Raw genomic sequence first — 25,170 nt, forward strand, 5'->3', positions numbered from 1 at the left:
GAAGTTTTTTCACTGTGTTTATTATTAAAAAAAAGAAGGGAGAACAAGAGAGGGGGAAAGAAAAAAAACAACAACCCAAAAAAAACCCCCCAAAAAAAAAGAAAAAAAAAAAAAGAAAAAGTTTATTGCAAATCTCAGTGTTTAAGAGTATTTTCCAGAGTCCACTCGGTAACGTTACAAACAAATCAGTAAATCCTGCTTGTGCTGTGCCCTCACACACACACACTCACCACTCGCTCCCCTGCTCGTGCCACGACACAGACAGGAACAGAAACGGACTGTGAGGTCAGTGGCAAACGTAGTATTTGATCTGGATTGGAAAGTTGAGTTAAAAAAAAAAAAAAAAAAGAAAAAAGAAAAAAACCCAAACTAAATACAGTAGAACCTCGCAAATCTGCAGAACAGGGAGCTTCCACACACACGCAAAACCTGGAGGCCTTATTCCACTTCCAAGCAGTTGTAATAGCAAAGTGCTGTAGTGAGGTCTCGTATCACAAAGACTTCAATAACCTTACGAGGATAGGCTACAGAACATTTACCAAAACGCTTGAAGTATCATAAATTAACAATAAATTAAAGAGTACAACGTAATGCAACGTGGTTATTTGTTCACTGATCGCTGATTCACACAACTCTGGTTCTCTGTAAGGGATCTTCCAGTCCTGGGTGCAACACAGCGAGGTTCTGCTGGCCGTGATAAAGTGCTGAGGCAGAGGAAGGACACGAGACCGCAGGTCCCGGGCAGTGAGGATGAATTGCTCCAGCCACTTGGTTGCAAGAGTGCCTGTTTCTTTTTTTTTTTTTTTTAATTTTTTTCTTCTTTTTTTTAATTTTTTTTTTTTTTTGACATCTAAGACAGAAAAAAACAAATCAAGCACCTTCCCAAAAAGAGGTTGTTCTTTTTTTTTTTTTTTTTTCTTTTACAGATTGTCCCACGTTTCTATGGCTGGTAAAACACAGACAGGTCAGTGTAGCAGTTAATGGATGATGCCACTTCCACTTAAGTACACAGAAATGGTGGTTTGGGGTTTCTTTTCCCCCCAGACCAGAACAGACTTGTTTGATTTGTCCCCCTGAGTTGCCTAGAGGCGAGAAGATGCATATAGGTGGGGTAAGCAAGCTCGTGTCACTGTGAGCAGGAATCTCTCCCATTAAGACTGAAGGAACAGCTCAAATGTTGTCTTTTGTCTTTCCCTTCACGCACAGGCTCCGCTCCATTTCTCACTGAAGTCAGCAGCAAAAAATAAAAAGCCCCTTGCTGACTTTAGGGGAGATCTGGGGAAGGGGGTGCAGCTCTGCCCGGCCCCCCGTGGCTGGCAGGGGTGGGGAGCAGAGGGAGAGGGGAAGGTCCCGGGGGGGCCACAGGCAGCTGGGGCTGCAGCAGCGATTTCCTTGTGCACCTGTGAGCCAAGGTTTCGGGTACGTTAAGACATCCTGGGCCAAATCCTCCCTGTGGGCTGGGCTGGGTCCGGCAGCCATGCCAGGTCCGTGGGCACCAGCTGAGCCTTTTTCCATGGAAAGAGATACTGGATCTGTAGTTCATTATTTTTGTTTTGTTTTGTTTTCCTTAAAATAACTGGGTTACTTAAGACTTACCTATTAAAACCAGCTACACTTTATGCTGTAAGAGTAATTTTTCCCAACAATTTCACAAGCAATACAAGATAGGCATTGAAGAGATGGATGTAAAGACAGCTTTCCATTATGCAGAAGATCATTTTTCCTCTCCAGTTACTTAAGCTAACCTCCTTTAAGAATCTCAGAATAAATTAATAAATACTAGTTAAATTAGAAACAGTACATCAGGTCTGACTATCAACAGACAACGGTTCTAAGGATCCCAGTTGGGAGAAGAAAAATGATCTTATGAAATATGTGCAGTAAGAACTGGCCATAAAGACGCACGGAGCCTTTGATTTCCCAGCATTTGTGACATTCAAGTTAAGATCATTAGCAACGGTTTCTAATTGTCAGCTATCTGGCCTAGCCTCCTTCTCCACCTCCAAGCTAAAAGGTGAGTCTGTATCCCTCCAGAAGAAGATTCAGTTGGCTCCTGGTGGTGTATGAAATGCTCGTCTCCAGTTCGTATCGTTGGGTCTGTGTGGAATTTGTGGTAGGGGATGGGTGACAGTCAGAGGCTGAGCTGCTTCGGCTGTTGTCAGTATTTATGGGATCAGTTGGACCTTTACCTATGCTTGTTATCAGGAAAGCAAGTGTGCATCACATCTTCATGCTAGACAGAAGTTATTCTTACGTGGCTATCCGTATTTTCTATGGAGCTTTCCATTGTTGGTTAAAAAAGTTCTGTCTAATATTTAAAAAAAAATAATAATTATTGGTAGCAACTGTTCACATTTAAAATTTCACATTCCCTTTAGAATGGAGTTTTAAAACGTGGAGCAGAGCTGACATTTCCCCCCAGCCTTACACTGAGTACATTAGATGGAGAAGGAACAGGGTTTTTTATACCACGCTGTCGGAGCCTTTTCCTGAATGTTCTGCTTTTCCAATATCCATGTCTATAAAGTCATCTGGTAGTTCTGGTGGTGGCCCCGCCGTGCTCTCCTCCACCTGCTGCTGCTGCTGCTGCTGGCGGTGGCACAGCCCAGTCTTGCACGGCCTCACCAGGGCCAGAAACATGGCCCCCAGGACCATGCCAGCAGCACAGGAGTAGAAGGCTGAGCTGTAGTTCTTTGTCGTATCCACTAAGACACCTGGAAAAAAACATTTACAGCAGTTAGCCGCAGCCCACTCCCCCCCTGCCCTGCCCTCCTGGAGGCTTTTAATCGGCATTTTATCTGCAGCCAAAACTCAGGGACAATCGGATGCCGTGTTAAAAAAGTAAACCCATTTTGTTCTGGGGTACACAGTGTCATCTCCAGGCGAGTCAGAAGCCCCTGGGCACTGCAGGGATGCTGAGCCCGAGATGCATCAGGCATCTGTTTGTTCTGCCAGACTTCACCTTTCTGCAGTGCGTGGCACAGGCACAGCGAGAGGGATTCGCCTCTGCTTGTGCCTGAAGTGGTGCCAGGTTTGGGTTTCTAACGGGATCAGGGCAGCACTGCAGTATTTCCCTTCCCTCTGAGGTTCCTCAGTGCCTCATCCGTGGGACTCTGCAGAGCTGCATTGCAGTCTTCTGGCTCTGGGAGACTCCCAATAGTGCTTGCAGGGCTTTTAGGGGAGTGCTGTGATTAGTGCTGCCAGAATACCTTCTACACAGAGACCAACAGCTGTCAAACACCTCCAAAACAAAATCAAGACCAAAGTTTGTGTTACCTGCAAGGGGTGGTCCAGCCAACCCAGCTAAGCTTTGAATGAAGACGTAGACTCCAGCTGCAGAGGACATCCTCTCGATGCCGACCACGTCGTCTTCAGCCAGGAGGGGGATATGCGTGCCCGCCACCGTGCCGAGCATGAACCCAAAATAAACGCTACATATCATCAAGCCCCAGAATCCAGAGGCAAAAGGGAAGGCAACCAACGCTACCGACAGCAGGATGACGCAGATGAGCTCGATGTAGATCTTGCGGATCGGCTTCTTGTTGAGAACCCAGCCCGCAAAGATCCTGCCGAAGACCTCGGCGATGGCCATGGCTGACAGGATGTAGGCAGAGTGGTCTTTGCCAATGCCCAGGCTGCGGCTCAGGGGGATGATGTACAGGGAGGGAGCGAAGAAGCCCAGGGTTGCAAACAGGCCAAAGAATGCATAACAGATAAAGCTATAGTCTCTCATCACAGAGAAGTCCAGTAGTTTGGTTTTTGGTTCTGGAGGGGTGCTGTTATTTTCAACGGGATTCTGTCCCTGTTGCTTTGGTTCTTCACTTTTCGGCTCTGCTTTGGTTTTTCCAGGCACATTGCTGGGTGAGGTAGTTATATCGACTCCTGAGTCTATGGACTCTATTGAGGTGCATGTTTGCTCGTTTTCAAGCATGTACTTTGTCTCCGTGGACTCCTCTGGAGGCTGTGCTTTCTCTTCTTCCTGCTCTCTGATGACGATGGGGCGCAGCAGCGATCCGCAGGCGGTGATGCCGAGCTGCAGCACCCCGACAGAAAGCATGCTGTACCTCCAGCCAATCTGCTCCTTCAGGGCCGTGATTGCTGAGGGAAGAGGAAAAGTGTAACTGGGAAAAGCCTGTAGTTAAACCAAGGAATTGAATTCACTGCCGGGGAAGGGACTGGAGGTTCGCCACTGGAGGGTTCCAGGCACCTCTGGAAAAGGCTGAGCGAGGGTCCCTCCTACCCAGGGGTCTGGCACCCACCTTCCTCCCCTCTGCTGCAGCAGACAGAAGCTAAAAGCTGTGTTTACCACCTGGCTAACAGATGCCACCTTCTAGGTCGCCTCTTTTGAGGTTTGGGGACAAAGGGGGTGTTGTTTTTAGTGAAGGAGAGAAAACTCAGTGCTTGAGTTTCCTTTCTCAGCTGCCCCCACCCTGAAACGAGCTAGCAGAGGAAGTCTCTCAGCTCTGCTCAAAGGTGCACACGTCACTGCTTAATTACCAGCCTTCATTTGCACCCAAAGCAGCTTTGCAGTGAGTATTAGCCCAGAGCACAGCAGACCACATCAACCTCCAAGGGCAGGCGGTGACAGGGCCGTGACGCCTGGGGACAGGTCCCCAAAAGGCCGGAGCACTTTGGCAGCCCGTGCTGAGCACAAGCCCGGTAACCTTTAGGAGCAGTTCTGTGCACTGTGTGTGTGTGTTTTAAATAGCTGAAGTTTCTCGGGCTTATTTTTAGCCTGCCAGATCTATATAGGGAGCCCGGCGGGCTGCGTATCAGCCAGGCATGTCCTGCGCTGGCACATGGCACAGGGGCAGTGTCACACCCGTCCCTGGGCCTGCCTGTCACTCTGCCTGCTGGGCACGAGTGCCACGGGCATGTGAGCAGCCACTTGTGGGCACTGACTCCGGCTGTTTGCTTGGGGAAAGGACGGCAGCAGCGCCGTGCCTCTGGCACTGCCAGCACGTGAGCGTCGTACCTGGTGCGAAGGAGAAGACAGCGAAACATTCCCCTGTGGATGCCACCGCTGTGACCAGCGAGCGCCTTTTGTCAAAATACTGTGATAAAATGGTGACAGTCGGGAGGAAGGAGAGGCAGTATCCCAGGCCTGTGAATAAATGCCAAAAATTGCCATAACAACAAGTAAAGGAGGGGGAAACACCGATGCAAGAACACGTTAAGTCGGCTTTCCCGGCGGTCATTACAGTATCATTTCGGCCAACTCAGCATGTCACCCTGGAAGAAAATCATTGGGGAAACCAGAATGTTATTTTTTTTTGTAAATTGGAGGGGGGAAAAAGAAAAAAAGAAAAAAGGACAGTAAAAACCCAAACCAAGAGACCCAGCCTCCCAAACCTGCTAGATAATGCCTTCTGCTCCCAAACAGACAGCAGGGTCCACTTTGAGGACCTCATCTGCTTAGAGGTATTTGAGCCTGTACCAACTGTTCCCCTAAGCAAGGCAAGCTCCTGGCCATGGACATGAACAGGACACCCAGGCCAGGCTGGAGAGGGGGAAAAGTATCAGGAGAAGAAACCAGAGCCAGAGGGAGCGTCAGAGGGTTTGATCCCGGGCTCAGCTTTGGTCTCCCCAGCAATCCCAGTCCATCAGAAGCGACCGGTGCGAGCGCAGGGCCGAGTCCAGGGTGGGACAGGGCCGAGAGCCAAGCCTGGGGCCCATCCCCGCTGCGGGATCAGCTCAGGAGGGGCAGCAGCAGCAGCATCAAGCACACCCCGTGTGTGTGTGTGGGGAGCCAAAGCCCCGTGGCTGGCAGGAGGGAGCGCGGCAGGCAGGACACAGGAGGGTGGCTCACCGGAGACGACGCCGATGGTGACGTACATGTCCACCACGCTGCGGGCGAAGGAGGCGATGACCATGCCGGTGCTGACCAGCAGCCCCCCGGCCATCACCACCAAGCGGTGGCCGAAGCGGTTGCTGAGGACCGTCGACAGAGGAGCTGGAGAGGGAGAGAGCCGTGATCAACACCCACCTCAGCAGCTTCACAGCCACAATCTCCTGCAGAGGCTCTTCTCATACTCCTGCCCGGGTCCCCGCGAGGTGCCACCTCCCTGCTCAGCACAGCATCACCCTGGAGCCACCCTCGGAGCACTGCACAGCTCACAGCATTTAGGACGCGCTAAAAAATCACCAGAACAGACTTAAAGACGAGCACGTGGCAGCCTGGGACAAATCTGAGCCACAGGCCCGGACACCACCGGATTTCAGCAAGGCTCAAGTTATTTCTAATCCTTTTCACTGCAGTGTTTGGTTTGAAAACTCTGGTTTTTGTCCCTTGCTGGTGAGACCTGAACAACTGGGTCAGGCTCAGTGACACGGACCATGTCCCTGCACCACCCACGGATATGAGTTGGGGCTCAAAGGGACTGCCAGGCTGAGACAAATATTTCTTGGCATTTGAGGAAGGGCCTCTGAGCTTTATGGCTGTGATTTAATTTACAATGGAGCCATTAGAGGCACGAAAGTCACAGGTGCCAGGTCCTTGCATGCTGAGTCAGCAGCACCAGTGCCCCTTGCACCTGCACCGAGCGCCTGCTCCTCTTACCTGTGAAGGTCTGTACAAACACACATATGGATATTATCCAGGATATCCTGCTGTTGGTTTCGTCAAAGCTTTCCATCAGGTCGTTAAAGAAGACTCCAAATGATTTTATGATGCCGTATGTCAGGGCTTCCACAACAAAGAACGCAAAAGCGACTGTCCAGCCCCATCCTCCGTCAGGCACTTTAGTATAAACGTTTGCAGAGGTGCACGGCATCTTTACAGCTTTGACTGTCATTTTGGATCTGGAAAAAGAGGGGAGAGGGAGCCAGGTATCAGTTTAAGCTTTATTTAGCTGGAAGAGGCACAGACTGGGAGCTGCAGCACCCCTAAGGCACCGTGAGCAGGACCCTGTTCTGCTGCGGGATTAGGTGCGGGAGTTGGGCTGATGTTCCTGCCTCCGTCCCTCCGTGGGCTCCCTCGTGCTGTGCTGCCCTGTGAGCCCAGCACCAGAAACTCTCAGCTCAGCACTCGGGCGAGCTGTTCCCAGCAGCCAAGCCCAGGAGCTGGGAGCTGTCATCTGTCTGTCGGAGCACGGGGGCGGATGGATGCAGTTCGTGAAAGATCCACCGCAGGCTGGGCTGCTGGAGCCGCAGGAACCCCTGGGGCACCCATCCTCCCCAGCCTGGCCGACCCCAGTGTGGCAGCTCAGGGCTGCCCACACCTCAAAACGGGGCTGGGGATACCCCAGCTTCCACCAGCTCCCCTGCAGCCCTTGGCACCACTGCCACCCCCCAGGGCAGGGGGGCCTGGATGGGATCACCCCATAAGACGTGGGGTGTCCTCAGCCCTGCCCCACGGGTGTGTGGGGGTGGCTTCGGTCGCTCATGGAGCCCCCCATGGAACCCCAACACTGCCACCACTGCATAGGGGGAACAGTGCCGGTGTCACAGTCAGGGGGAGGACACTGTGCTGGGGTCACCACCACACCCACACAGGGGGGACAACGTCAGGGGCACAGCCCTGGGCTCACTGTCACCCCTGCATGGGGGGGCTGCTGTGCCACGGTCAACACCACACCCGTGCAGGGGGACAAGTGCCAGGGTCACTGTCACACCTGCATGGGGGGGGAGCACTGAGCCGAGGCCACTGCACCACCACACCTGTGCAGGGGGACAGCGACAGGATCACCTGCACTGGGGGTCTGTGCTGGGCTCACCGCCACGCCTGCAGGGTGTCCTGTGCCACGGTCACCGCCACTCCTGTGCAGGGGGACAGTCCCGGGGTCACCGCCACACCCGCGTGGGGCGGGGGGGGGGGGACAGAGCCAGTGTCACCAGCGCACACCTGCGCGGGGTCCACCGCGGCGCCGGGTCCCCGCAGCCACGCCGGGAGGACGGCGAGCGGTGGCCGTGGGCAGCCGCCCCGTGTGCCGCCCCGTCCCGCCCGGACCTGCGGCTCGGGCGTGCGCTCTGCCCCGCGCCGCCGTCCCCGGCAGCCACCAGGCATTTCCCTCCTCCATTTTAGACTCGGCACCACGTTCTCGGCGCGGGGAGCCCCGGCCGCGCCTCCCCAGCCCACCGGGGAACTTCGCACGGCGGAGCAGGCGAGTGCGCGGCCCCGCGGGAGCTCGGCCGGGCTGCCGGCCCAAGGCGAGGGGTCCCCGAGCGGGCCAGGGGGGTCCCCACGCCCCGCAGCCCCTCCTGCGGTGCCGCATGGCGGGTGCGCGGCTCCCGGGGGATCCTCTCCGGCAGGGATGGAGCGAGGCGTGGGCTCCTGCATCCCTGCGGTGCTGCCCGCGCCGGGCTCTGCTGCAGCCGGGCAGGGCGAGGGGCACGGGCGGGAGCCCCGAAGTTTGTGGGAAGTGCCTGGAGGTCCCCCCCACGAGAGAGGGGACTGGGCTACCATGAATTCCTGTGTCACTGCACGGGGAATAGGGGGGGGAAAGCAGATCGGGAGGAAGCACGCTTCGGGAACAGAAAAAGAAAAAAAAAAAAAATTATAAGGGAAGGAAAAAACAACCCGGCGAAGCCGCAAACCTGGGCGTATGTTTCGTGCATTTAAAGATTAAAAGAAATAATGATGGCGGGGAAAAAAATTGAAAATGAAGAAGCCGGAGCGCAGGGGCCCGGCGTGGCCCCCCCTTCCCTGCATCACTTTCCCAACATTTCAGCCCTGATTCCTGCATCGCCGGGGCCGCGGGCTAAAAATACAGGGATGCAGGCGAGGGGAGGTGGGGAAGGAAAACGCTGGAAAAAATGAAAAAAAAAAAAAAAATAACATTAAAAAGCGCCCCAAAAGAGGGGGGAAAAATTAAAAAAAAAAAAAAGGGAAACAAAGCCCTCCCCCACACCCAGCTCTCCCCGGAATCCCCGGGCGGGAGCCCCACTCACCCGGTGCTGCGGCGGGGTCAGGGGCTGCCCATGGCCCGGGAGGGCGAGCGGGCGACCCTCGGCGAGGAGGCGGCCCCGCTGCCCGCCGGCCTCCGGCCGCTGCTGCTCCCGCTGCCCGCGGCGGCGGCTGCTGCTGCTCGGTGCTCGCTCGCAGCCCTTTTATACCGGCTGGAGCCGGTCTCCGCCGGCGGCTCCGCAGCGCCCATGTGCGCGGCGCCGGGCCCGGCTCGCCCAGCGGCGGCACCGCGTGTGCGGGAGGGGCGGTGCAGCGGCCGGAGCGGGGCGGCCCCGCCGGCTCCCGCAGCTCCGCGGCCCCCGGCCCGCACCTGTGCCCGGAGCATCCCCGGGATGCGGGGTCCGGGGCATCCCCGGGATGCGGGGTCCGGGGCATCCCCGGGATGCGGGGTCCGGAGCATCCCCGGGATGCGGGGTCCGGGGCATCCCCGGGATGCGGGGTCCGGAGCATCCCCGGGCTGGGCTGGCAGGGAATGCGGGGAGCACATGCCGGACCCCCCCCCCCCGCCCCACCACGGTGCTGGTTCTGGGGGTGGCACAGCGTGTTTGTCCCCTCCGAGCGGTGGGTGCCGCGCATGATGCGGTGTTAGGGGTGATATGCCCCTTACTTGTATTTTTTCAGGACAAAAAAAATCTCCTTGGGTTGCATTTCCAGGGAACAAACCCCATCTCTCTTGGTTGTATTTTTAGGGAAAACCATCTTCTTCAGTTGTGTCTTTAGGGAAGACCATCTTTTGTTGTAGTTTTAGGGGAAAACGTCTCACCCGGTTGCATTTTTAGGGCAAACATTTTTCTTGCTTGAATTTTTTAGGGGGAGCCATCTCTCTTGGTTGTGTTCTTAGGGAAAACATCTCCCTAAGTTGCTTATTCTTTTTTAGGGAAAAACCTGTCCTTCGTTGTATTTTTACAGAAAACATCTCCTTTTGTTGCATTCCTTGGGAAAAACATCTCCCTCAATTAAATTTTTGGGGGAAACTGTCCCTGTCAATTGCATTTTGGTCCCTCTCCCTTGGCTGTATTTTTTGGGGGAAATCATCTCCTTTAGCTGGACTTTTAGGGAAAAACGTGTCTTTTGTTCCATTTTCAGGGAAAAGCATCTCAGTTGCATTTTTTTTAGGGAAAAACGTGTCCCTTGGTTGAATTCTAAGGGGAAAACATTTCCATTGGTCGGATTTCTGGGGGAAACCAGCTCCCTGCGTTGCATTTTTAAGAGAAAACAAGTCCTTTATGTAGGAATCTTAAAAAGTAAGGATTTGTGAGTCAAATAAAGCAGGAGAGACCGACTCACCACCTACAGGGATGGGGAAGGGGGAAGCAGGGGTTCAGTCATCCTAGACTCACAGAACATCCTGAGCTGGAAGGGACCCACAGGGATCATTGAGTCCAAACTGGCCCTGCACAGACACCCCCAAAATCCCACACTGTCCTTGAGAGCATTGCCCAAACTCTCTTGGAGCTCCGGCAGCCTCAGCTCACTGCTGCTGCTGCCTCCTGCTCCTGTGCTCCGTGTGCTGGGCACAGACGGATGCTGCCAGGAGGATTTGGAGTCTTGCACCATTCCTGGTGACTTTTGGGCCAGTGACTGCTGCCTGCAGGGAACAGCACAGGGGTCAGAGTGGGTGGGTGGCCACACCTCTCCTCACCTGTCCTCCTGGGATGTGCCCCCTGTGCTGGCCCAGGACCCCACCACAGTGTGCTGGGTTAATGCGGAACCTGCTGATCCTGGTTCATACCCCTGGAAAAAGCACCCAGGTTAAAATGTTCCTGCACTGCAAGGGCTGCCGTGTTTGGTTTGGCCAGAGTCCCTTCTGCTGCTTTTCCCTTCCTTTGTCCCAATGGGATTGCTAGTGGGACAACTCAGGCCAGGGCAGCAGGTAGCTGGGGCAAAATTCTCCAGATTCCCCAGAATGAGGCAAATTGTTGCTTTTGCTCAGGAACTTTGGGAAAGCTGCTGCTGGTTTCTCTTGGCAGTGCTGCCTCCAACAAGTGCTGGTGCTCTCAGGGAGGTTTCAGCAGCTTCACTCCTCACAGTCCCCTCCTGAACAAGCAGAAATCCTTCTGAAATCCATCAGAAATCTGGGTACTCAGCCATGGGAGCGTGCCCTGAGAGCCTCCTACCTCCCTGCCCCACAGGAAAACCCTTTCCTCTGAGGGAACCTTTGAGGTGGTTGTCCTTTATCCCTGCCCTGCCTTTCAGGGCTACAGATCACGGGTGACCACCCCTCTGGCCTCTCAGAGCCAATATCCCGTTATACAAGCTTTTCCTCGGGAATGGGTCACCCTCCCCGTGCTGAAATTCCGCCTGGTAGCGACAGTGCAAGTGGTTGTGGGACAACAAAAGAGGTTTGTGCCTCCAGGGGAGAAATAAGAATGCAAATATCTTTGGCATGAAAAGCCCCAGTGCGATTTGCTCCTCGGTATTTCTTGTCAGTACTTTGCATCTGTCTCTGCCTCACCTTCCCATTCCTTTCCTTGGGGCTTTCCAAGAGCAATAAGGCTTTGGGGAGCAATGGGGGCTGCAGGGGCCCTGTGGGGGGGACAGGGATGGAGGCTGCAGCCTCTCCAACCCAGAGCTTCCCAGCCCCAGTGTAAAACCCTTTTTCTCCCACTCTAGTTTGCCCACTCTGGGGAGATTTCCCTGCTGCTTGGCTGGGCTGTGCCTGGCTGGGATCCTTTTCCCCCGGCACATCCATTGTGGGTCCGTCCCGTGCCTGGCAGCGCTCGCACCGGGACGTGCCTCTTCATCATCCCGGGAACTCCAGCGGCCCCGGGAGCAGGGCTGGTTGTTTGAGGGCTCTGTAATCCACAGGGAAGCAGAGCAGGCGTCCTGTCCTGTCTGTGGGCATAAATCAGGCGGGAGCTGGAAAACAGGGCGGGCTGGGCAGAGCAGGGGAGCGCGGGCCCCTGTGCTGAGCCGCCGGATGGCTCAGGGACTTCCAGTTCATTTATTCTGCCGGGGTTTGCCCAGCCCTGCTCGGCATGTGAAATGTTTTCTCTGAAAGACCCAGCAGTGAGATGGGTGAAAAACATTCTCCTGTCCCAGGAGCTGGCAGAAATCCTGGTAAATCTGCAGAAGTATGTTTTTGTCGGTGCTGCTTATTCTGCGAGGAGAACTAGTATAAACTATTCCAGTAGAAAACCTTTTTCCTGGAATCAAGTCCTGACTGTGTTCAGAGCATTGTCAGGGCGGCTGTGCTGGGAATGGAGCTTTGCTGGTAAACATGTCAGCACCGGGGAGGCCCAAGGGGGCAGACAGAGCTCCTGCCCCTGTGCCCCACGGGCAAACTCCTCACCAGGTGCCTGCTGCCCTTCTCTGCTCAAATCAAAACCTCTGTAATCTGAAATTGCAAACAAAACAGAGATGATTTTTCTGCTCCCCGAAAGCCTGTCTGCCCTGCCACCCATCCCCTCCAGACTGTGGATGGACGTCTCCCAAGATGGGGCACCAAGAGCCTCACCATGGGGATATGTCCCCATCCCACGTCACTCAGCAGCTGTGAGGTCAGCACAGCCTGAGCCATCACTTCTGCTTGCCTGCCTCAGTTTCCCTGACCCCAGCTGGCACAAGGGCTGACCCTGGGGGCTCCTGGGGTGGTCCTGGCTAACAGCAGGTGCCCACTCTGCTTTGAATTTCTCATCCTTTGCTGTGTCCTTTCCTCTCTGCTCCTCGTGGCAGGGATGGGGATGAAGTCCCTGCTGGGACTTCCAGCAGGGCCACCGGGTGGGTTTGGGCTGGAGATCAGAGCTGGGACACCCCGGGTGGGTTGTGAGCCCTGGGAGCTGGCGGGGGGACAGCTCAGCACAGCTGGGTGTGCTTCAAAGAGCGGCAGGTTTTTCTGGGCTCCAGCCACTGCTTTGCTCTCCAGGCAGGCGTGAAATGTGAAAGAATGTGAAAAATGTGAAAATGATCATGCTGGCCCCAAGATTTGTAAACTTTCTGGTTAATGTGTAATAAATACATGACAGATGCTGCCAGTGCAGTGCGGGTGACCCCTCTGTGGTGGCACTGCCAGCGGTGACATCCCAGAGAGGCATCTCCCCTCCTCTGCCAGCCCGGGGGTGTCCTGCTTGGAGAGGCTCTGGGGCTTTTCTAAACTGGTTTATCTGGTTTGGACTTCTCCAGGTTCCTGTGAACCGCCTTGCCTGGTTTGCAGAAAGCCAGGTTATTTATTTGTTCAGTCCTCCCCTGGTACAAGGTGCGTGCTGTGACGCCCAGGTGCGCCCTGTCCAGCTGAGGAGCACGCTGCCAACGCCAGTTATCCAGAGACCTTGGATGCTGGCAGTGATTCCTCCCAGGTAGCTCATCCAGCCACCTGGGCAGTATTTCCTGCTTGGCACGAGGCGAGGTGCCGCAATGTTCCTGCCACAGGCAGCCTGGGGAATCTCTCCTGAGTCATTTTGATTTTTTGCAGAAATAGCTAAAAGTCGCTCGGTCAGCTCGGGGTGGGTCTGGCTGCAGCAAAGCTGGAGGGGAGCAGAGGTCCTGGTGCAGTGGTGAACAGGGGCTGGGATTTATCCCAGGGAGGCTCCCACCTCCTCCAGGGGGTTGTGCACAGCCCAGGCTCACTGGGAATTTGAGCTGAAAAGGGTCCGAGAGGGCTCAGAGGGCAGTGGAGTTGATGCCAAGGGATGTGGTGTGGATGTGGACAGTCCATGGGCCGTGTTCCTCGCCTTCAAACAGCCTCTGAGCATCAGGGATCAAGAAGTTTTGTCTGACGCTAAGGCATGAATTTGAGCCCTGAAAGACTTTCCCTGTAATTTAGGGAGGAGAGAGTGTCCTTTGAAAATTGTTTGGGTTGTTTTCGTTAGCTGTGTCATCCTGGCATCCCTCCCCAGAGTAAATGGAAGGGACAGAGGTTTGTGGGTTCGGCTGCTTTGAGGTGTGCTGGGTTTTTCTGCGCGGCTGCAGGTGCAGCTGGGGGGGTCCCTGGGGCACGCTGTGGGGTGCAGGGCCGGCCCCCAGGAGCGGGACTGGGTCTGGGATGGTGCTGCTGGGAGGATGTTAGGAGAGGCTGGGATTTGGCACAGAGACCACGCTCAGCCTGGGAGGGGCTGGGAGCTGCTGGATGCCAGCGGAGGTGCCAGAGGGCAGGATTAGGTGGTGTGTCTTTGTCTTCCCAGAAACCTGAACACCACCTGCCTGAGGAGCTCAGCTCAACTTTTGGTGCTTTATTTTTCCCTGAACCCCAATTCTAGCAGAGGATGATACCCTGCTCCATTGTGGAGAGTCCCAGACAGGAGACAGGGATGGGGCTGGGAGGGGGCTGGGATGGGCTGAGGTCTCCCTGACCACTGTTGAAGTTGGTGGTTCAGTTCTGTGCTGTCCTTGGCCCAGCTGGGCTCAGCTCCTGAGCACAGGGTGTTGGACCCAAGCAGAGCTGCTCCTTTCAAGACCCCGTCCATGAAGAAATCCAGGGAAATTGCAAAGGAATTGTTGTTTTGGAAGTAAAGGCTATTTAGATGCCATCAAACATGTCCAGAGGCCTAATGTCGATTGTTGGAGCCGTGGGGATGCAGGAGGGTGCAGACCAGGACCTGAGCTCCTGGGCTTTGTTGGGGCAGGGCTGAGCAGCCTCTCCCACAGCTGAGCCCCCTCCCACAGCTCAGCCCCACCACCCACCACGTCCCACCCCCATTAGCTGATGTACCGAGAGCCTCCAGGCTTCATAAATTAACACTCTGGGCTATGAATTATGAATGGAGCCACGTCTCTGATCACTGCAATGCTCTGCTGACAGCCCAGGAGCTGCTGATCCAAGTGACAGCCCAAAGCTTTTAAAGATGTGAACAGCAAAACCTGGGAATAATTTACTTTGCAAGCTGCAAACCGCTTGGCCTACAGATGGGGCTCATCGTATTCCCTCTCCTGCCTGCTCCTGTCCTGTTCTTCTGTGTTGTTTCCCAGTATTGCCTTCTCCACTCGCCCTCTCTGTGGTAATGGATGTTGTCCTGCTTGGCTGTGTTGACCATCCCTTGGGAGCTGCATCCCTCATGCCACGTTCCTGCCCTGAGGTTGCTGGTACCAACTGGGGACAGCAGGTCCTGGCCATCCCCAACCCAGGCACAGATCCCCACAGCCAGTGCCGAGCTCCTGGTGCAGGACCCAGCGGGATTTTGGCAGATCTCTGCAGCTTCATCCCCCTCTGGCCATAACTTTGTGTCCAGGACATCGTATTCCACAGCTCCATCTGCTCTGTGGAGCTCTGCCACAGCTCCATCCCTGCCATTGCTCTTTGGACGGTTTGTCCTTGAACCTTTCCATCTCTGGAGGCCAAATCCTGCCCTAAGCAGCTGGATGTGCTTAATCCTGGGTATTCCTGGTGTTTTTTGCCTTCTGGGCTTGTATGGATTCCTGCCTCCTCACCTCTGGGGCAGCTCCCTCCGGCAGCCGGGCTGGGCTCCCTGCTCTGCCAGCACTGGGGCAGTGGGAGCAGAACTAAATTTAGACAAGGAGCTTCAAACACTTGTGTGTTGTCACAAATGAAGGCAGAGCCCTCGTGGGGCTGTGCCCCCTGCAGCACTCGGGAGAAAGCCCTTGGCAAGCAGGAGGGAGCACGGGGTGGCAGGAGCATGGGATGGCAGGGTTAACCCGTACCCTAACCCTACCCATCCCAGCCTGAGCAGTGGGCACAGGAGAGGGACACTCCACATTCCCAGTCCTTTCTAGCTGAGCCGTTGGGAACCAGGCGGCAGAACAATTTCAAAGGCACTTTGGAGAAGGTTTTTAGCCCTGGGCTGGGATGCAGGAGCACTCCCCACGTCCTGACTGTTTTGTTTCCCTTGCACAGGGGATGATGTAACGAGGCGCAGGACGGACTGACAGAGCCCCAGCAGTTTCTTCTCCACGCAGGGGCCGAGGGGCTCAGCCTGCAGGGAAGGAGCCATTTTTGGACACAAACATCCCTGTGGCTGCAGTGAGGGGAGAGGAACCGCCGCCGCCGCGGATCGAACCCGCTCCTGGAGGGGAAAACACCGCTTCGGTTTGGTGTCTAATTAGATATTTACCAGGAAGGAAGGAAAGATATAAATAGGGTGACAGTGACTTCAAAGGGTGTTTTTTGACTTCTAAGAATAACACCTTTGCTGGCGCCGATTTCGGGAATATCGGCTGTGCCTGGGTGTGAAAGGCGGAGGAGGTGTCGCAGCTCGGTCGGCAGCCAAGGGAGCAAACCCAGACCCCAGCCCCCGTCCGGCCCCACTGGACCAGCTGAGGAAGGGACTGAGCCCGTGCGAAGCTCAGCTGCATCCGCAGGGACACAGCGGGGGGAGTTTGGGGAACACCGCCGGTGCTGCAACGCGGGCAGGAGGGGACGTGTGGCACCATGGGGACCCCATCCCTGACCCCGTGGGCAGTGCTGGTGCTCACTCTGGTGCTGGGGGGACTCTGGGCTCCCTGTGCGGTGAGCAGGCAGCCCAACTTCATTGTCATCCTGGCCGATGATGTGGGCTGGGGAGATCTGGGCGCCAACTGGGCAGAGACAAAGGAGACCCCGCATTTGGATCAGTTGGCTGCCGAAGGAACAAGGTAATGTCTGTTCCCCTTCCCTGCCCTCACCCAGCATCCCTGGGTATTCCGTCCTGCAGCACAGGGGAGTTCAGCCCTGTGGGACTGGCAGGTGAAGGGATTTCATTGGTGTGGCTTTGGGTGCACGAGGAGGGCAGCCAGAGCCCTTGGGGTGCAGGTCCATCCATCCCTGCTGGAACCTTCACCTCCCACTCCCCACCCTCATCCCCAGAGCTAAAGGGGGAGTGTGCAGGGGAGCAGGCAGGGACAGGGCAGTGTCAGAGCACACGGGGTCTTGTGGTTGAAGAGTCTTTTCATTCTGCAGGTTCGTGGATTTCCACTCAGCCGCGTCCACCTGCTCCCCGTCCCGCGCCTCGCTGCTCACGGGGCGCCTGGGGCTGCGCAACGGGGTCACCCACAACTTCGCCGTCACCTCCCTCGGGGGCCTCCCCCTCAACGAGACCACCCTGGCCGAGGTCCTGAGGGAGGCCGGGTACAGCACGGGGGCTGTAGGTAATGCCCAGAGTGCCAGGGGGCAGCTGGGGAGGTGGCAGGGGGTGACAAAGATGCAGAGGAGGTACTTGGGTGAAATGCCGGCAGCGAACGGAAAACCTAAAGGGTCACGTGAGAGAGATTTCACACATCCCCCGTGGATTTTGCAATGCCAGGCTTAAGATCTTCCTTCTCAATGGTGCTGCCGGAAATCCAGACTTCTCCACCTAATCTCTCACTGCTTTTCCTCACCAGGAATGTGCTGGGTGTTCCGTGGCAAACAGGGCTGTGCTCGGCGGCTCTGCCATCCTGCACCATGGGCAGTGCCGCTGGCCCGGTGGCTTTGGGCACCCTCCTGTCACCGTGGGTCCCCCTCAGCCTGCACAAGCCCTTTGCACCTGCAGCTCCTGCTGTTGTGCTGGCAGAAAATCCCTCTGTTTATCCATTCCCCCCTCCCCAGTTTTTGCAGTTCTCCCTCTTGGATCAGAATGTTAGGTGGGAGCGAGTGCGTGCTGGAGGTCAGGGGATGAAGCTGACTGTTAGGGAGGGGTTAGGAAGCAGTCTGCTCAGAACACAAACACATGAAAGAGCCTTTTAAGGCTGGAAACAGTCGCTTTGCACAGACATGAGATACCTTGTGCATTTTTTTCTGGGTTTTCTGCAAAAATAGATGGCATTCTGGAATGGCAGCCAGCACAAACATGGAGCCTTTCTCGTAGCTTGATTAAAGCCCCCACCGCTGCGGGCACCTCGTGGGTGAGGGCTGCTGGTGGCCAGAGCTGTGCCACCTCTGAAATGATGTTCTGTGGCTTCCCCGCAGGCAAGTGGCACCTGGGACACCACGGCCGCCATCACCCCAACTCCCGCGGTAAGGGCTGTGCCAGCGGGGACAGCTGGGCCCCTGTGGCCACCTTGACCCTGCTGACCCCCTCACTTGCCTCTCAGGCTTCGACTTCTACTACGGGATCCCCTACAGCCACGACATGGGCTGCACGGACAGCCCTGGCTACAACCTGCCGCCCTGCCCGCCCTGCCCGCGGCACGGCACCGCTGCCAGGTACGGGGCACGGGGGTCCCCTGGGTGTTTGCAGCACTGTCCCCAGCCCTGAGAGCTGCCCTTGGCTCTGGTCACCTCCCCTCATGCTCTGTGCTCCCAGTTTCCCCCTGCAGGGAGCACCCCGTGCCGTGGGGACATTGTCAGCGCTGCCTCTGTCCTCCCTTCCTCGGCTTTCTGGAGGCCAGGAGGACAGCCAGGCTCCGTGCCTGCTCTGGTGACAAGCCTGGGGGGGCTCTTCCCAGCAGGGCGGCCAGGAAGGACTGTTACACTGACATTGCCCTGCCTCTCTTCGAGAACGTCACCATCGTCCAGCAGCCCGTGGAGCTCGGCAGCCTGGCCAGGCGCTACGTGGAGGAGGCAGCACGGTTCATCCAGAGGGCCAGGTGAGGGCCACCTGCTGTCCCCGGGGTGTCCCCTTAGCCAGGAGAGCTCCTGGGTCACTGCAGGACTCCTTTGCATCATGCTGGTGCAATGCCAGGGGAGATGGGTGCTGCCCCGCGGTTCAGATTTGGGGTGTCCGTGGCTTGGCTTCCTGCTGGAGGCTTTGAGGCTCTCCTGGTGTCCTCTAAAGGGGCTGTGTGTTTTTAAAACCATCAGTTTTGAGGAATGTCAAAGCTTTTGGATGGAGCTGTGCCTCCTTCCCGGGGGGGATGTACATGATGTCAAGGCTAATGGGGATGGGAGGGAGGCTGCCATCGGTCTGTCCGTCCCTGCATCCCTGTGGATGAGGTGGCAATGGGGTGGTGGAGGTGCCTCCGCGGGTGTGAAGCGCTGACAGGGGCTGTAAACAGGCGCTGAGTGGTGCTCAGGGTGGGACCAGAACAGCACCCAGAGGTGTTTGAACACGCCCCGAGCGTGAGATCGGATCCATTTTGAGGATAAAGCACTCCCAGATCGCTGGGCTCCAGGATCTGCCTCCCCCAGCCTCACAGCACAGGAGGTGCCCGGGTGTGTTTGTCCCCGAGGAGCAAAGTGGCTCCTCCGGATGACGCCCCCGAGCCCTGCTGACGGGTTGTGTAATTTTAATCCCCATTATTGGCGGATTACGAGCTGTGACTTTGCAAAATGCCTCCCTGCAGAGTGAGGAGAGGAAGCGCTGCCGGGCAGCCCTGTCTGAGCCCATCCCCTGCCTGCATCCCGGGATAACGCAGGCCCAGGGGAGGCGGGTCCCTGGGGTGAGGTTTGTGTGGCAGAGGTGAAAGAAGGGCTGGGCAGGGAGCAGCACATGGGGAAACGGCTCTTTATAAAGCTGGGTGCTGTTCTGTTGCACAAACACCTGTAGTTTATCCCTGTGGGTACCAAGGATTGGCGTTGGGGTGGCTTGGCCACGTTTGGGATGCTGAGGGTACCCAGGCTCTGGGCTGTGGGGCAGCAGCAATCTCTTCTCCTGCCAAATCCCCAGCCCTCCAGGCTGCCAGGATGCTCTGTGGCTATGAAACCAAGTGTGTGAGCTCCGGGTTAATAGGAAAAACCTTTAAACTCCCAGCAGTGTTTTGGGGTTATCTGCGTTCATGAGAACAGGATTAAGCAGGTGCCTACCTTTTCTCCCCTTCTCTTTGATGGCTTATTCCAGTTTTCCCCTGCCTGACTCATTACAGGGCAACAAAAGAACACCGGATTTGCTATCCCAGTGTTTTTTTTTAACCAGTCAAGGTTCAGCAGTTCGTGACAGTGAGATGTGGCACTGCTCGAGCACAAGCGAGCGTGGGAGCAAAAGTCAGGGACTCCTGTCTTCAGTTATTGATTAAAGGTTTGCTGGATCTTTCAGGACAATTCCGAGGTGTCCGTGTGGCAGATGGGAGGGATGTTCCGCTGAGCATCACGGCCACCAGCCCATCTGAATGCTGGAGTGGTGCTTCCAGGTGGGATCAGAGCCAGGGGGAGCAGCTTTCCCTGCTCCAGGGGCTCTGGCATCCCATCGGGAGAGGTCTCACAGTGGCAGTTCGCAAGGGGCACATGAGCTCTCCTGTCCCCCCAAGTCCTGCAGGGACAGGCAGGGTGCCAGGGGACATAGCCCAGCGCCGTGGGGGCATGCAGCAGCTCCGGGCAGGATGGGGTTTACTCATTTTCCACCCCAGGTGGGTGACGGGCAAAGGAAGGAAGTGCCGAAACTCCCGTTGGAAGGGCCCCAAGAGCTGCCAGGAGGCAGCGATGGGGCGGCCGGAGCCGGGGGAGTGCACCGACGGGGACGTGTCCCCGGGATCCGGCCCCTCCCCGCCGCTGGCCATCCCACCCTTCCCCTCCGAGGTCCCTGAGGAAGAGCAGGCCTCGTTGGAGCAGATAAATATAGCTGTAAACAAGCAAACAGGACGTGTCCTGTGATGATTTAGGAGCGAGCAGGCGGCCGGGCAGCGCACGGCGGCGAACGCACCGCGCTCCCTGCGCGGGGCTGGCACTGCCCAGGCCGTGCCCGGGGGGGTGTGGGTGCCTTGCTGTGGCCCATCCTCTGCCCACAGCACCAGCAAGGCCGGGCACTTGCTGGGGACGGGGATAAAGGGATAAAATGTGCCCCCTGAGAGAGGAGAGGGAGGTGTGTGGCTGCACCAGCGTGGGGTGTTTGACTGCTGGGGATGGAGGAAGGAGCAAATCCATCCCAAATGGGGGGACAGCTGACAGCAGGGGGACAATGGGGAGAGGTTTGAGCAGGAGCAGAGGAGAAGTGGCTCAGCTCAGCCAGGTTTCCTCCCTGTAAGGAGAAGGGTGCCTGGAGGGTTTGCAGCTGGGGTGTTTTTCCCCCAGGCAGCTGCGGCAGAGGCAGGGGTGGAAGGGCTTGTGTGCCCAGGCTCAGCGGTGCCACCACCCCGGTGACCTCCTGCTCCTGGAGGCTGAATACTGTCCCTGTGTCCCCTGTGCAGTGACAGTGGACGTCCCTTCTTCCTGTACCTGGCCCTGGCCCATATGCACGTCCCGCTGAGCCCCCCGCTGCCCCCCGCCCCGGGCAGGGGCGTCTATGGAGCCTCCCTGAGCGAGATGGATGAGCTGGTGGGGCGGATAAAGGAGCTCGCTGACAGCCTGGGCAAGGGCAGCACACTCCTGTGGTTCACAGGTACGGCAGGACAGCGGGCTGGGGGTGACACTGGGGACTGCCCCTGGAGGCAGGAGCAGGAGCTGTGTTTGTCCCCTGCCCTCTATGTCCCTTGCCCTCAATGTCCCTGCTCTCTGTGTCCCCTGCCTTCAATATTCCCCACCTTGGATGTCCCCTGCCCTCTTTGTCCCCTACCTTTGATGTCCCCTGCCCTCCATGTCCCCTGCCCTGGCTGCTCCCATTGCCCTGTGGGTGGGGAGTGGTCCCAGAGCGGGGTCAGGGGTCCCAGGCTGCTGTGCCCACTCAGCTGGGTGCCCACCCTGCCACCCCCCTCTGGCTGCAGGGCTGAAGTGGTGAGGCTGTGACTAATTAAACCACAAATCCTCGGTCGTTAAGAAGCCCAAATCCTCTCTCTGTTGCTGAGCAGCCTCCCTAATGAGGATGTCTTGCTCCTGATGACAGGAACCGCTCGGCCTCTCATTAACACCCGAAGCTGGTGGCACCGTGCCCCCCCTGCCCTGACCTGGCTGCACTCAGCCCCTGCAAACAAACTGCTAAAAACCAAAATCCATCAACCAGCTGCTCTTGCTCCTGTGGGGAGGCGTCACAGGGCTGGCGAAGAGGGATGGAAGGGTCACTTGTCCTTGCCTAGCCCCCCAACACTGTGGAGGTGTCCCCTGTGGTCCTGGTGTCTCTCATGGGGACATTTCTTTGTCTTGCAGGTGACAATGGCCCCTGGGCACAGAAGTGTGAGCTGGCAGGACGCCTGGGGCCATTCGTGGGTGCCTGGCAGAGGCAGAGAGGTAACCTGGCAGCGTGGGGGGGTCCCAGTGCCCGGGGGCACAGCGGGGGCTGCTCCACAAAGCCCTTCACTGCCCATCGAGGGGACACGGGCACCATTCCGCCCCCAGCCCTTCCCTGGCTGCTGCCCTGGGCTTGAACACACCCCAGAGCTATTTTTTTTTTCTTTCAAACAGTCAAGTTTCCCCCAAAACTGCCGCAGAGGGTGGGCTGGGGTCCCCATTGCCCCGGAGCTTGGGGTGAGTGTGCTGGTTTGGAGACGGGATGTTGCTCTCTGCCCCATCAGGGTCTCACAGCCCCCAGCCCCATCCTGCCCGGAGCAGAGCACCCACCACCCTCCCTGCACCCCGGGACTTTGCTTTTCTTTCTCTCCATCGTTTTGTTGGGGTTTTTCTTTGGTTTGTTTTTGTTTTGTTTTGTTTTGTTTCGTTTTGGTTTTTTTCACTCTTTCCTCCTTTTCCGGCCAAGCCATCTGCTCGGTGGGTTTATTTCGGCCGGGGCAGCCAGAAACATTCATGAGTCAGGCGTTTCCCACTTCTGCTTGTATTACGCGGTGTTAACGTGCCAGGCTCGGCTCCCCCTGCCCGGGGTCAGCACTGAGGGGCTTCCTTCTCCGCTTCCTCAGCCTTCCCTGGGCAAACTGCGCTGGCTCTGTCCCATTCCCGGAGCCCTTCCTTCTCCTGGCCCCGGGATGGAATCCTAACCTTAGTTTTCTAGTAAACAAACCCCGCTGACGGCCCCGGGTTGTTGCTCTTGAGCAGCCCACGGTCACAAGCCCCAGCAGATGGTACAGAGTCTGCGGCGCTCGGGAACAGGGCGAGCACACCACGGCCCCTTCCCAGCCCCTCGCTGCCCTGCAAAGCACCCGGGGCCCGCCCGCGGCCGAGGCCGGGGAGGAGGTCGGGCTGGCAGAGCGCTCCGAGCTGGCTGTAAACACCGGCTGCCAGGGTGACTTCGGAAATCCCTCGGCTGGTGGCGGCACGGATGTTTGGAGAGCCGGGCCGGGCTGCTGCCGGCTGGGCTGGCACTGCGCGCCCCGCCTGCGCTGCCGCGGGTGGGATGCTCGGGTGGGATGCTCGGGTGGGATGCTCGCGTGGGATGCTCGGCCTTCCCAGCCCGGGGGGATTGGTCCCTGCCAGGGAAAAGCCCCCAAGGAGAGGGAGGGCAGGGGAAGACACCCTGCTCCCGGCTCTATTTATTTCCATATGTTTCTATATGTCTCTATAGGTTTTTATTTGTTGGTATGTTCCTACATGTTCCTATTTTCTGTTTCTACATGTTTCCATATGTTTCTGTGTGTTTCTGTATGTTTCTATGTGTTTCTACGTGTTTCTATGTTTCAGTGTTTCTAACAAGTTTCTGTTCCTACATGTTCCTACGTGTTCTTAAATGTTCCTATATGTTCCTATCTATTTCTACGTGTTCCTATATGTTTCTATAGGTTTCTACATGTTTCTGTATGTTTCTAACATGTTTCTATATGTTTCTCCATGCTTCTGTATGTTTTCTGTACCTCCATCTTTCATTTTAGGGTCCAACCCTAAATTCCCGGGTTGTTTTCCACTGATTTCAAGTGGTCACTGGAGTTGGCAGAGAGCAGCATGTCCGTGTGTGCTGCCCCTCTCTCTGTGCTTCCCACTGCCCCCAGCCCACCCCAAAAACTCATCTCCCACCTCAGGGTCAAGAGTTCAGCAAGGAGGGGATACTGGGAGAGAAAGAAACATTCTGGGGATGTGATGCTGGGCATGTTTTGAGGCAGGTTGGGGAAGTTCCAGACCTGGTGTCCCTGTGCTGAGGACCTGCTGTGTGTGTGGTGGGACCAAGGTTTTCATCCCCGCCACGGGAATGCACAGTTCAGCTTTCCTGGAAAGCCTGGAAAGTCCCCACAGCAGCAGGGCTGCATCATCCCCACTCTGGAGAAAATTCCCTGGTTGGGTTTGGGTGTTTCAGCCCTGTTTACTTCCCAAAGTGTTAATGTGACCTCATTCCCAGGCTGCTCTGACCTGACCAGCCAGAGGTGCTGGGGTGGCTTGGTCAGGAAGTATCCCTCTGATGTCCTTCCAGAGCCCCCTGACCATGCACGGAAAAACCCTGGAAATGCATCCAGGAGAATGAATGTTTTTAATATGTATGCAGAGGTGGGGATTGATATTAATTGCTGTAATTGCTGTGGTTTCCTGGGGCCAGGGGGAAAACACCAAAAGTTTGGGTGGGGAACGGGAGAGGTTGGGGATGTGCTGGGTTCGTGCCAGGGTCAGAAACCTTTTCCCTGGGCTAGTCCTTGTGGCACCTGTGCCATTCGTGTCCCCGCGGGCACGGCAGCATTGTCTGGGGACAGGGCTCAGCCGGTGGCACCGGGCAGTGACTGTGGGGAGGCCGGGCCGGGCTGGGGACGGCGCGGGGACTCTCTTGGCTGTGCCCGGAGGAAATGGCTCGGGGCGAGTGCCGTTGCCATGTGCACACTGAAAGGCAGCGCACAAAGGCTGCTCCTGGGAAGTTTGCTCGGTGAATCGGGTTGGGATTTTCTCTTTGCCCCATTCCCAGCCCCTTCCCCCTCCAGCTGCCTGGGGCCCTTTGGGCTGCAGCCAAGGCAGAGGCTCTCCAACACCCTTCCAGCCCTTTTGATGTTTGGTGCTCCCATTCTAGGGCTCAGCACCCCAGGTTTGGTGCTCAGCACCCCAGCCCCAGTGCTCAGCACTCCAGGTGCTGGAGGGACTGGGCAGCTTCCCTGTGCGTCTCAAATCCGAGGACAGAGCAGGCGTGCTTTGGGTGCTGTCAGGGGAAGGATGGATCAGGTTCATTAACTGGCAGGAGGGTTATTAGCAGGGTGGTATTTTTAATGAGGCAGGTTTCCAGCAGGCGGGGTGGGGGGCGGGGGTGTTGGTGCTGAGCCCTGCAGAGGACAGAAGCCCCTGGAATAAATTCCTACATTTGGTGCCTGCTCCATTCTCTTACCTGGCATTAAAAGTGGATGGAAATGCACTGGCTGTGGCAGCTCCTGCATTTCTCATCACTCACTGCAGCAGAGAAACACAAACCAGTGCCCAGCTGGGACTCCTTTCTTTTCCCTTTCCCTTTGAAAAACTCCTGTAGTTCTTCTCCCTTCCCTGGCCCGGTGAAACCATCCTCCCTTGGGGTAATTTACACCACCTCTGCCTCTGAACAGTTCCTTTCCCAGGGAAGCCCCGGGCTCAGGAGGTTTTCCAGTATCAGCAGGATGCTGAGCTCTGCCCTGTTCCCCTGCAGGTGGGAGCTCAGCGAAGCAAACAACGTGGGAAGGAGGGCACAGGGTGCCAGCCCTGGTGTACTGGCCTGGCCATGTCCCTGCCAGGAGGACGAGCCGTGCTCTGCTCAGGTAAGAGCCCCTCGAGGAGTGGGGTGGCCCCG

At 56.7% G+C, this 25,170-nt stretch overlaps 2 protein-coding genes across 5 annotated transcripts in view; one reads left to right on the top strand and one right to left on the bottom strand.

The window, feature by feature from the left end:
• On the bottom strand, positions 1-9,028 carry SLC16A6 (solute carrier family 16 member 6). 3 transcript variants are annotated; one of them, XM_066200255.1, is made up of 6 exons: positions 8,890-9,028; positions 6,560-6,801; positions 5,810-5,953; positions 4,976-5,104; positions 3,277-4,098; positions 1-2,714 (listed from the first exon to the last, which is right to left on the bottom strand). In XM_066200255.1, exons 2-6 carry the CDS (start codon positions 6,792-6,794, stop codon positions 2,464-2,466), a joined length of 1,581 nt encoding a protein of 526 aa, XP_066056352.1. In that variant the 5' UTR covers positions 6,795-6,801; positions 8,890-9,028; the 3' UTR covers positions 1-2,463. The 3 variants fall into 3 exon arrangements, with proteins under 3 accessions (XP_066056352.1, XP_066056355.1, XP_066056353.1); XM_066200258.1 differs by lacking the exons at positions 6,560-6,801; positions 8,890-9,028 and having other exon boundaries at positions 4,976-5,232; positions 5,836-5,914; XM_066200256.1 differs by lacking the exons at positions 6,560-6,801; positions 8,890-9,028 and having other exon boundaries at positions 4,976-5,232; positions 5,810-5,889.
• ARSG (arylsulfatase G) overlaps positions 7,898-25,170 on the top strand; it is a 25,719-nt gene continuing 8,446 nt past the window's right edge. Inside the window, exons 1-9 of one of the 2 annotated variants that reach the window (XM_066200253.1) lie at positions 7,898-8,102; positions 15,693-16,429; positions 16,734-16,921; positions 17,721-17,768; positions 17,846-17,957; positions 18,200-18,340; positions 20,813-21,003; positions 21,705-21,785; positions 25,030-25,138. In XM_066200253.1, coding sequence (XP_066056350.1) covers positions 16,227-16,429; positions 16,734-16,921; positions 17,721-17,768; positions 17,846-17,957; positions 18,200-18,340; positions 20,813-21,003; positions 21,705-21,785; positions 25,030-25,138 — 1,073 coding nt within the window. In that variant the 5' untranslated portion in view covers positions 7,898-8,102; positions 15,693-16,226. The remainder of the gene's footprint in view (positions 8,103-15,692; positions 16,430-16,733; positions 16,922-17,720; positions 17,769-17,845; positions 17,958-18,199; positions 18,341-20,812; positions 21,004-21,704; positions 21,786-25,029; positions 25,139-25,170) is intronic. The other variant, XM_066200254.1, reaches the window with a different exon arrangement.

Source organism: Chamaea fasciata, unplaced genomic scaffold (assembly GCF_029207755.1).
Source record: "Chamaea fasciata isolate MVZ Bird 193981 ecotype frontalis unplaced genomic scaffold, bChaFas1.0.hap1 SCAF_19, whole genome shotgun sequence".
Classification (NCBI taxonomy): Eukaryota; Metazoa; Chordata; class Aves; order Passeriformes; family Sylviidae; genus Chamaea; species Chamaea fasciata.

Coding starts and splice junctions, on each gene's coding strand:
- SLC16A6 (XM_066200255.1), bottom strand. CDS start 6,794: ATGACAGTCAAAGCTGTAAAGATGCCGTGCACCTCTGCAAACGTTTAT. Junction 5,954..6,559: donor GTTTGTACAGACCTTCACAG/GTAAGAGGAGCA, acceptor CTCCCTCTCCAG/CTCCTCTGTCGACGGTCCTC. Junction 4,099..4,975: donor TGTCTTCTCCTTCGCACCAG/GTACGACGCTCA, acceptor CTCTTCCCTCAG/CAATCACGGCCCTGAAGGAG.